Source organism: Camellia sinensis, chromosome 15, assembly GCF_055761805.1.
Source record: "Camellia sinensis isolate YWXY chromosome 15, ASM5576180v1, whole genome shotgun sequence".
In the NCBI taxonomy this organism is placed as follows: domain Eukaryota; kingdom Viridiplantae; phylum Streptophyta; class Magnoliopsida; order Ericales; family Theaceae; genus Camellia; species Camellia sinensis.
In genome coordinates, this window is record NC_138975.1 from 116,574,259 (window position 1) to 116,586,680 (window position 12,422).

The 12,422-nt window shown below is 28.9% G+C and overlaps 1 protein-coding gene across 3 annotated transcripts; it reads right to left on the reverse strand.

The window, feature by feature from the left end:
- Window positions 1-265: 265 nt before the first annotated feature.
- Window positions 266-9,912, reverse strand: LOC114268272 (putative disease resistance protein At1g50180). Of its 3 annotated transcripts, XM_082910008.1 has the most exons (5): window positions 9,109-9,859; window positions 7,272-7,895; window positions 1,280-2,728; window positions 961-1,193; window positions 266-505 (listed from the first exon to the last, which is right to left on the reverse strand). In XM_082910008.1, exons 1-3 carry the CDS (start codon window positions 9,530-9,532, stop codon window positions 2,469-2,471), a joined length of 1,308 nt encoding a protein of 435 aa, XP_082766134.1. In that variant the 5' UTR covers window positions 9,533-9,859; the 3' UTR covers window positions 266-505; window positions 961-1,193; window positions 1,280-2,468. The 3 variants fall into 3 exon arrangements, with proteins under 3 accessions (XP_082766134.1, XP_028065206.2, XP_082766133.1); XM_028209405.2 differs by having other exon boundaries at window positions 961-2,728; window positions 9,109-9,912; XM_082910007.1 differs by having other exon boundaries at window positions 961-2,728.
- Between the last annotated feature and the right edge of the window lie 2,510 nt (window positions 9,913-12,422).

A 12,422-nucleotide genomic window follows, 5' to 3' on the forward strand; every position in this document is an offset into this window, starting at 1 on the left:
TAAAATTAGCTATTCAGTAATTGGATTGTGTTTGTTGCACGTGTTGTTCTCCTCACAATAAAACTTATGGGCTCGTTTGTTTTCTTAAAAAAAAATCTTATTATAAGGGATCTATTATAAAAACTCTAAGCTTTTATTACTCAAGTCTCGTATTAAATTTTTTTATGGATATGAACCAATAGAGGGGTGTGATTGGGTCAGTTTGGTTTGAGTTGATATGAAATTTAGAACATATTTAAATGAATCATGCACTTGAACCAAATAATTAAAATAACAAGTCTTTAATATTTAAATTTAACACAAATATAAAATAAATATTGTTTAATACAAGCCAATAGTTGTGAATAGTATAGTGAAGTCCAACTCAAGTTTAAATACAACCAAAATAAATCAAATCCAGTAACACAACTAATAAAATAAAATTAAGTACCGTAAATTCCAATTCTACCTTCCAGTATTTTCTTCTTCCACTTCCCATTCTTCTTTTGATGCTTCTCAATATGTACTGAAAATCAAAAATAAATAGTGAGAAATGATTAGTTGCAATCAAGTCCATTAGAATAGACTAATTAGGTAAAAACATGCCGATATTGATCGAATCTTAATATAAATAAATATATAGATTTGATCATCAGGTTTGTTCGATATAAATAGAACCTAAACCAAAAATTAATCCAATCCTATTGAATTATAGAATTGAACACTCAAAGCTAAACCAATGTATTCAAAAAAAAAAAAAAACCAAACCAACCCAATAATTTCGGTTTGGTTTAGTTTTTTTTGATTCTATGATAATTTGTCCACCCCTAAACCAATATAACAGCAAAAAAGCAGAGAGATATACAATCAACAAATTTTATGATGGGAATTAATGAGGGGGATGTGAAAGAAATGATAAGAGGCACAACAGTTGTTTCGTCTCTTGTGAAAGAAAGAATTATCCAGAATTAAGAAACTTACCTAATGTAGAGAGAAGACACATGTCGCACTTTGTAAAAATCTTCTCCTTCTTCACCATTGACCCCTCGAAGCTTGTTATTGAAATTTTCGCTCCCATTCTTAATTGTAAATTCTTGGAGGGTAGCAATGAATCTCAGTCCCTCCGGAACCATTTCTAGTCCTCGGCAAAAAACAATTTCTAAAGCAGAGAGATTGGGCATGGCTCCTTTTTCCACCTCCCACTCTTTTAAGTGCTGCAAGGCAAAGAGAGATAGGGTTTTGAGTTGGGGGAAACCATTAACGGAGCAAACCATTTTTTTCCCCACAAAGGCATCCTCACCTAAATCGAGATATTGTAGGTTAGGTAGCCTCTCCAATGTTGGCATAGGGTCTTCTCTAAGTTGACATTGCTTCAACGTTAACTCGATGAGGTTGGGAGAGAAACCCTGGCAGTACTCTGGTAACTCGGGAATAATTCCAGTAATATTCAATCTATAAAGATGGTGACACCCTAACAGTTGTTTGAACAGTTGTTTGAGAAGAGTCAACTCTTCTTCTTTTTTGCCAAAATTAACTGATACGGATGTTTGTCGGAGGTGGTCGGCACCGATGCTTAGGAAGTTGATGAAAGCCGCTAAGTCCTGATTGTGCATCTTCCAGAGAGTTGCATCTTCTAGTTGCCGAAGATTGATCAATTTACACAGATCATTGACGTCACAAGTCCCTGTGTCAAACCCTCCTAATGTTTCGAGGTTGCTCAACCCATCAAATTTGAATTGAAAATTGAGATTAAACGGAATATACAAATGCCTCAATTGTTCCATTCCATGTATGACTATTACTTCACCTGAGTTGAACCGGCTATGTTGTAAATCCAAGGTTTGCAAGTGTTTCAACTTGCAGATAGACGAATGCCATTTCGGTATCCGACAAGCTCCAAACCTCAAGTACCTCAAGCTAATTAGGTTGCATATTGATTCGACTGACTTTTCATCAAACTTAAATACTTCAAGATCCAAAGTCCTAAGCAATTTGAAGTACTTCAAATGGAAGTTCAACTCTATTGAAGACTTCTTGTGGACACTCCCTGAATTGCAGAACAATATGGATCTTAGATGTTTAGTTGTCTCCGATTCAAGGAGGACAACTCTTTCGACTTCCATATTCAAATGAATTGCAAGTTTGTGCATTTTTGGAGCAGTAGTTGTTGATGTTGTGGTGGAAAAGCAATTAGCCAGATCAGTTTCGCGTTGGAGATGAATGATCCCAAGAAAATCATTCATTTTTGCCTTTGATAAACACAGCTCCAACATAAGGTCATGAATGCGGCAATCCTGGATCCTTTGAGTATACTCGTATACTCGTACTTGAACCATGCACCTCTGTGCAAGCACACCCAAGTAACGTTCTGCCACATCCATTGTTGTTTCATCTCCCACTCTGTCATCATCTACAATTATACCGTCACTTATCCACAAGTGATATAGTCTTTTAGCATCTACCTTATAATCCTCCGGAAAGTGACCAAATTATAGAAAACATGGCTTCAATTGATAAGGCAAGTCATGGTAGCTTAAAGCTAACACCGTTGATACTCCATTGTCATGTTGTATGGGGTCATCACTCCATTTATGCAAACGAACATTTTGGTATACAACTTCCCATTCCCTTAATGTATGCTTTGTTGCCAAAAGTCCACCAAGCACAATGATTGCTAACGGTAAACCAGCACACAACTTTACCATTTTCCTCCCTATTGCCTCCATATTTGTCTCAAGCACTCCAGAGTCTACAAAAATAACAAAATGCAAAATTTAAAAACAACAAAAAATAAATTATTGCCTAGAGTCTATAAAACAACAAAAATGAAAATTCTAATGAATGCATGCAATGAATAAGCAATAAAAAATGAAAATTTACCAACTTTTTCGACACCCAAATCAAGTTTTTTAAAGTGGGCCTTTTATACATATATAGATAGATAATTCTAAAGCGAGCTTGTAATATGGATTGATTTTATTTTATTTATTTATTTATTTATTTATTTTTGCAAAATCAAATCGCTTGGTAATTTAAGTTTTATTTAAAATTTTTGAACTTTCGTATTCTCGAGTATATAACTCAAATTAATAGTTGTAAAATTACTAATCAAACTTGCATAATTCAATTTAAAAATCAAATCCATTGAATTATTCTTGTGACAAAGTTGACCAAAGGTAAGATTTAATCAATTTCAATTTTAAAAATTTTATTTCTTCTGCAAAATCAAATCGGTTGGTAATTTAAATTTTATTTAAAATTTTTGAACTTTTGTATTCTCGAGTATAAAACTCAAATTAGTAGTTGTAAAATTACTAATCAAACTTGCATAATTTAATTTAACAATCAAATCCATTGAATTATTCTCGTGACAAAGTTGATCAAAGGTAAGATTTAATCAATTTCAATTTTAAAAAGTTCATTTTTTCAGAAACAACTGTAACAGGATAGTCAATAACATTCTATACACAAACCATATATTTGGAAAATAATCATCCGTTAATTTTAAATAATTTACTACATCAACAAGCTTTTTTGTTTCTATTTAAGGGATATTTTTTTTTTTTTTTTTTCAACCAATTATTGGGGTTCAAAACAGCCGCATCCTCAACTTTGCCTCAAAGTCAGCACTGTTTACATTGACACTTGCATCTTTTCAATCAAAAGTTCTATGTCAACAAAGAAGAAGAAAAAGCTCAAACTCATGCATGCATTTGGTGCAAAGAGAGTGATGTTAAGGAGCCAAGAAGTGAACTGTGGCCCCGAGAATTTGTTATTTTAATTAATTTTTAATTTGCTATAAAAAGACGAATAAAAAAAAATAAAAAAAGTGATGTATGTACCCCTAACCTTCCTTTTAGATTTCATTCTTCAAGCTAGTATTACGAATACATGAATCAATGATTCGTGACTAGTCTTTGAGTATTATGTGTCATTATCAATACGGTGGTGTTACATGCACCAATTAATGTACTAACTAATATATTAATTAGTGTTATGCTATTAATACTGACCCCACCTATTAATTAAATTACAAATACCCAAAACCTTTAAAATCATGCCACGTCATCTGTTAGTACACTAATTGGTACACATAGTATTATTCTTATCAATATGGTGTTTCATATTAATTGCATAGCAATAACTTTTATGAATGGAACATATTAACTCATCTTTGTGGGGTTCGTTAACAGACAAATGAAGCCTATTTAGTTTTTATTGCGGTTTCTCATTGACGGAGAGTAGATTATGTAGATAACATGGTATTTTGAAAGTACCTAATAATTCTAAACAAAGGTATTTGTATGATATTTTAAAAGTAAAAGGTTTAACTGTACAATTTTTTAGTTTAAGAGGATATTAATATTCAATACTAGTTCATGAGATGTTATTATAATTAACACCAAATTTTTTAGCATCCAATTACGTTCAGTTCTTTTAGATTAATAAAGGGCAAATTACCTACACCTCTCTTGAGTTTAGCTAAATTATAGATTTCCCCTGAGGTTTTAGAAATTACATCTCACCCTCGAGGTTTATATTCGCATAATAACTTAACTCCTACCGTTAACTAAACGTTAAGAATGGCTAGCTAATATTACCAAAATATAAATTGATAGATGATATTGCCCATGCTGAAATCCCTTTAATAAATCAACAAAATTTATAAAAGAACTACGTCAGATGGAAAAGAAAATTAAGTTTTTGGAACCATATTTGATTTATTGTTTAGAAAAAAATTTCAGAATTTAAAAAAAAATAAAAACTAATTTAATAAAAATAAATATGAAAAAATATATTTAATTTGTAAAAATTATTTCTAACCACTCAAAAGATAAAATTATATAAAAATAATAATTATTTTTTTATTTCTTAATTAATTTTTAATTTTTAAAAAAAATTAAAAATAAATTTCTAAAAATCAAAACAAACATATTCTAAGAATCTTTTTAACAAGCCATTTCTTATGTTTTTAACTTATTGCATTATTTGTTAATTTTATGATATTTTTACCATCTTAAACTACAACACATAAGAGTTTTAGTGATCAATTTTTTTGATCTCTAAAGTTGAAAATTTTGTTGCAAAAGACATTTAGAGACTAATTTCTATCGTCATGAGTATAGTCGCTAAAAGGTTACATTGAAAAGTCAAAAATAAAGCTTTTAGCAATAAAATTTTGAAAATGTTAATAATAAATAGACTTTTAGGAACAAAATAATTTGGCCTCAAAATGGTTCATTTTTTGAGACAAAAAATTTGACACCAAAAATATAATAATTAATCACTATTGTTCAATTTTCGTTAATAAAAATATAATGACACTTTTCGCAACAAAAATATTTTGTCTCCTAAAAATAATTGTCCCTAAATTTTGGTCTCTAAAATCTTAATTTTTTGTAGTGTGATAAGCGTTTTTTCATTTTAATTTTGCAATTCATAACTTATTTAAAAATGATAATTTAGCTAAACCTCGTGGAGGAATCTATAATTTAGCTAAACCTTAAGGGGGTGTAGGTAATTTTCCCTAATTTTTCCTAAGGGCATTTTACTCAATTTATGATATCTGTTAACGGTGTTAATTGCTATGAGACATGATGTAATTTTTGAAACCTCAGGGGGGAATCGGTAATTTCGTTAAATCTCGAGGGAGTTGTAGATAATTTGTCCATTAATAAATTACATAAAAGAAGTTGCTTTTCTTTCTAAGTGAAATGCTTGGACCACATTTTTTTGGGGGATGGAAATGCTATTTTATCATCAATTAGAAAATTTTTAATCAGAATAATATGGTATTGTATTTTTGAAATAAAGGCCACCCCAAATGGGGGAAATTCTACTTTCGTGGTCTGTAATTTTTGTGATATTTAGTTATAAGCTATTAGATTGTTAGTTATGATTTGGTTATAATTCATTGTTGTGTTATTTTTTATTTATTGTGATGTTGATTATGACATTATTTTAGATATAATTTAAAATGTCTTTAGTTATACCTTCTATGGTGTTTAGTTATGACTCATTTTTTAATTATAATTGAAAATAATCTAGTTATGACATTTTTGATAATCAAAATTATAAATGCCATAACTTGCATATAGCATGACCCATTCAATAGGTCTTTTGATTTAAAATAAGAAGACTTAAATATGTCACATCATATATCTGTATATATATATATACATGGAGAACTTACGTGTAAGTCCTAATAGGTGTTAATTTTCAGTGACGGTTTGAAAATTTTGTCACAAAAAATATCACTAGTTATAAGTTTTAGCGACAGTTTTAAAAAATGTTACAAAAAAGTCACTAATTTTTAACTTTCAGCGACAGTTTGAAAAATTTGTTACAGAAAAAGTCACTAATTGTAAGTTTCAACGATAATTTATAAAAACCATGACAAAAAAAAAAAAAAAAATCAATAATTGTCAATTTTTAGCAACACGAAAAAATTGTTACAAAAAAATTATTTTTAGCGACAATTTTACTAGAACTTATTTTTAATTGAATTTAATGAAAATTAAGTCTAACTATTAAGATCCATTAATAGTTTATCTTATATGTATTTGTATAAATTTTATGTATCTATATGTCTGATAACCACTGAGTTGTTGTTGGTGTCTTGGGACTGCTGTTGTAACCCTTCGTGTGGGGCAATTTGGGTCTATTTCGATTATTTGAATCATTTATATTGTAAGATTTATCAAATAAATGAACTATGAAAAAAATCATAATTAATCATATATTTATAACCACATAATAATAAGATCATATTTATTTATTCTTTTAAATATATGATTTTGATAATATACTATCTATTTTTAGAAAACAACTATGGATCATGTGATTTTGAATGCCTAATTAATTTGATTTTTTTTGTATAAGTCCTTCCCTATTCCAACTATATATTGAAACTTGGGGGAATTACAACACAATGGGATAGAGAAAAAAAAATTATAAAAATATAGGGGTGTAAGTGATTATGTGATGAGATGCAAGTGAAAAAGTACAAAGGTGCAAACATGTTTGTGTAATATTTTATTTTCAATCTCACTGGAAAGTAATTCCTTGAATGTTCTCAATTTTATGTAATTTTCGTAAAATGAATATTCTAAATACATTTGGTACGACCTATGGCCAGTAAAGCTAAAGTATTGTCCATCTTTCCCAAATCTCTGCCCGTGAGTCATTAATCTTTTTAGATGATAATAGATCACACAAATGATATGAAAACTAGCATTGAAATAATTTAATTTGTATCAAAATATATAGCAATGTGGACTGATTAATATTACCTCTACCATCTCTTCTTAGTAATGATTTCTTTTGAAGTAGATCCCAACTTTCCTCGTCATTTAAACACGGGGGTTCATGAAATATATGGTATGGATCTATTTGTGAAGGCAGTGTTTTATTACGAGTTGTTAGCAATATTTTGCTGCCCGTGTTTCCATTTGGGAAGGCCGGTTTCAAGCTCTTCCAAGCCTCTATTGACCAAATATCATCCAGTACAACTAAGCATTTTTTCCTCTGCTGGACTTCATAAAGTTGCTCAAACAATTCTTCATTTCTCATCCTGACAACCTCTTTCTTCCTCTCTGGAACAAGTTTGATGAAGATTCTTTGCAGAATATCTCTTGTTTGGTATTGCTGAGATATGCATACCCATGCCAAACAATGAAAATGATTCTTGACATCTTTGTGATGGTATACTTTTTTAGCTAGAGTGGTCTTCCCCAAACCACCCATGCCGCAAATAGAGACAACTCGACTAGGAGTATAGACATCAACTTGCACCAAATGTTTCACAACCTTGTTCAAGTCTTCCTCAAACCCAACAAAATCCTCTTCAACAACATGTTGATACGATTGCCTCAATTCTTGTTGCTTCTCAACTGCCGAACTTCTTATGCCTTCACCTACAGCAGTATTAGTTTAGTCTTTCTAACGGTTGATATTCAATAATAATGTTGTACAAATATAATTTTCATATAAAAAACTCACATAAAATGATTTTTTTCTTTTTCTTTTGTGATTCTTTCATTTTAAAGAGGGAAACAATGCTCATTTTACGGTCCAAAAATAACAGTGCCACATAATTTGTATGAATTTTGTATATAAAATTTCTATTTTTTGAATCATTTTTCACCATATAACAATACATCCTTTATGAAATATATATTAAAAAAATTGGAGGTTAAAATTGTGAAATATTATTTTTATATGTTTCCATAAATTTAAAAAGATTTTTTGTTTATGATTTCTAGTGATATTTTTTTAGAAGGACAAGGACAACACAATTTTTTATAGTAATATAGGTCCTCCAAAATATACCGTGACAAAAATGCTCTCACTATATCGCTTCATATATCACCTATTACCTTTTTAATTCATTTATAAAAATTTCAAAATTGTATAACTTTTGATCTAGATCTTTTTTCTATTTATAAAAATTGTATTTTTATGAATTGTTTCATCAAAATCTGTAAAATAGGATCCATGATGAATATAAAATTTCAAAAAGAAAAGGTTAACGAAATTTTATTGACCTGGGATAGGTTGATAAAATTTTGGTTAGTCAGTGAAATTTTGATTACTAAGTTAGACTAAGTTAATGAAATTTCTAAAATTACAAATTTTACAAAAAAATTGAGATATAGATAAAAAGTTATTAAATTTTAAAATCACATCAGCCACTGAAAAGATCACACCAGGGAGAAACGATGTTATGAGAAAAATTAGAATTTTTAAGATCATGAGGGCGTTTTGTACTATATATATATGTTAAAGTGGTCATTATTATTTAAAGATTTAAAATCTCAAGAATTTTAACTACCAAGCAAATTATTGTTATCCTAAAATTCTTACACAAATTTGTAGAGAGATGTCATTTTAATTTCTCCTAAATTTTTCAGAAAAATTAAAATATAAAATATTATTCTTTCCTAAAATTGACTATGTCACACGGAAGAGTAATGTTATATATTAACATAATTTAAATTTCAAATTTTAATTAGTAATAATTTTGCATCTCAAAAGAGAAAAAATATACTTTAAATAAAAATATAACAATAATTGAAATTATTAATAAATAAAAACTTAAATTTAAAATCACCACTTGAAGTGGCTCACCTATACTTTTCAAGCCGTAAGTATGTAAACTAGCGGTGAGGTCAGTGATCTTGTTTTTAATAGCACCGATCTCACTTCCGACCCTGTGAACGTCTAGCCATTCGTTGAAGATGCCAGCGAATCTTTTAAGGGTGTTTCGGACACCCCTTTTGTTCCTTTTGGATGAAACTTTGATGACATAAGTTTCGAGGATGTCTTCGGTTTCATAAGCAAGTTTTCTGATTTCCGCAAACCAGTTGTTGACCCTCGCATCTACAAGATCAGATTGTATTGCATAATCTGCGTCTTGTAAGAAGCATTGCATTCGATTCAACTCGATTCGAATTTTTTCAACTTGGTCGCTTACTCCGTATAAGAATTTTGCTTCTTCAGTTAACAAAACTCCAAGTCTTTTGACAATGAAGGACACAACAGGCACTTCCATTGTCAAACTGTGCTACTTCAATTGAATTCAAACCCACTCCTTCCCAACCCAACAAAATCTGGATCTAAAGAGTAGATGGTAACTTAGAATGAAGGTTGGAGAAGAGAAGGGGTTGGGATGTGGGGTGAGTGTAGAGACTGGAGAGAGAGAGAGACAGAGATTTGATTAATTGAGACAGAGTTCTTAGAATTGCACATGCACTCCACTCACTTTTTGTTTTAGTATATTCTCGGCAGGGTCACCCTCATTTCACATGCACCCCACTCACTTTTTGTTTCGACGGAAATACTATATTCTCGTCAAGGTCACCTTCATTTCACATGCACTCCACTCACTTTTTGTTTTGAAGGAAATAGTATATCGTTTAAATTTAGCGATCCAAACAAAGCTCTACACACTCGGTATTAAAATAAATAAATAAATTATACCATAGGTGAGGGATAATTTATTAGAGCTCTTCTAAAATTCTATATTTAGAGCTCCCAATTTATTTATTTATTTTTTTATTTTTAAAGAAGGCCACTCACTGTATGACATTATTATACTGAATAATTTAATTAAAAATACTAAAGATTTCAAAATTTCTATTAAAAATTTTACCAAATGTCTCATATGCAACTCACATTATGTGGGTTCCACATCCATATAAGACATTTGGTAAAAATTTTAATAAAATTTTTAAAATATCTAACATAAGTCTAATTTAATTGCTTCTTCAATGTGTTTTTTTGGGTGAATATCTTCTTCAATAAGAAAGATAAGCGGTCTATTTTGAAAAGGAGATTAAAAATTAATTTTTTAATTTTTTTTTTAAAAAGTATATAAAAAATAAAAAGATGATATCATTTTAAAAAAATTTAAAAAATCAAAAAATTAACTTTTAATTATATTGTCAAAATAGACCTTAAGATTATCTTTCGCAACACATATTAAAGGAGCAATTAAATTATTCACTGTAATAATGTCATAAAATTAGTAGACTTATTTGTAAATATTTTATTTTAGTAATTTTTAAATTTTGTAATTAAAATATGAGATAAAAAAATTAATATATTTAGAATAATTTTTTAATTTTTTACGAAAAAATACGTAAAAAATAGAAAAAAAATTAATTTTTTTGATATAAATTATTAATTTTTTAATTTTTTAACTTTTAAATTAAAATATTAAATTACCAAATCAGCCGTTAGGAAGAAAAAGAGAAAGTACAGCGTCGGAAAAAGTGAGTGGTTCACACGTTATTGCGTTGAACATATGGATCTGACCCCACCCAACCTCACCAAACGCGTTCAACATACGATGCACCAGATTTGTGTTAGTTTCCGTCCCATTTCAATGCAAGTGCAGTGTTGGAAAATTATCGCCGGTTTCGTTTCTCATATTTAAATTTTAAAAAAAAATTATATATACATCTTTTAAGATTTATTTAAAATATAAAATAATTTTAAAAATTATATTTCGTTTCTTAAATTTTTTATTTCATAACAACTAATCTCTTTTATTAATAAACTATCAAGTTAATTAACAATTTTTAATGATGATCGAAATTTATTTTAATTAATAATTCATTTAATTTTATTATTATATAAGAGAACAATTAGAAATTTTATTTTTTCAGTTAACTCTATTAAATAAAAAATTATAATAAGGGAGTATTTTTAATATTTTAAATCATAAGAGGTAATTTATATTTTAAACAAATATTAATAATGTATTTATAATTTACACTTAAATTTAAATTTAAAGAGTTCTTGAGATTATCACGATACCCATTGCAATAATCGAAAATGATGACTCTAGGGAGCTCCCTTTCTTATAGTTAACATAGACTAACTTGTGAATAAGTTTTAGAATTAAGCTTCCTTTTAGTGCTTGAATAGATGAATTTGTGTATTCTGTTGAAAGGTTTAAATACCTTCACGCCATTATTCATATACCTAAAAGGCATGGATACAGACATGTGACAGGACACTGACACATCGACATGTAAATTTTTTAAAAAATGTAGAACATGACACGGTAGGGACGCCTGCAAAATATATAATTTATTTATTTATGATATGTTATATATATGAATAAATAATTATTATGTCATATATATGAATATTTAAGTATAATATATTCATTTTTTAAGTATAAAAGAGGAGAATATGTATAAATTACTTAATTTTTGTTTTTATCATTGGATTCCAAATTATTTTATTCAAACTTGTAATATATCTTATGTGTCTAAATATTAGAAAGAGTCTAGTGAATATCGTGTCATGTCGGTGTTAGACACGACACGTTACCTTTTTAAAAGTGTCCATTCTTCCTAAATTGATACTCATTAAACTTTGTAACTTTTTTTAAGGATGTATACACTCTAGACCTTAGAGTTGCATCTCTTTCATAGAAGATATTGTCTGCTCACACCTTTTATTTTTATCTCATCGCAGAGAGCAAAAAAATCTTGCACTAGTTCCTGAAGATGCAGATCCTATTTGGTCAGTAGGATCTAGAACCAGTTTATCCAAAGGGACAGTAATGAAATAGAGCATTGGCAGCATCATGAATGGAATCCAAAATCGCCTGGGAGATCCAAAGATTGGAAGTCTTGCTCCTGGGAGCATTGATGCCTTTTGGTAGTGAAAATCTTAAAATCCTCCGAGATTGTAATTTGCAATTAAGATTCAATTTTAATGATGAATAATAATTTCTAATCAAACAATCATAAATGTAATCCAATTAAACGAAAATTGAATTATATCTACTAACAAGTAACGACAAATTAACACAACAATATAACGTGGAAAAAAATCACAATTGAAGCACCTCCAATTGTAATTAAAAAAAATTACCGATTAAAAGTCACAAATCAATTCACTAAAAAAATAAAGAAAATATATAC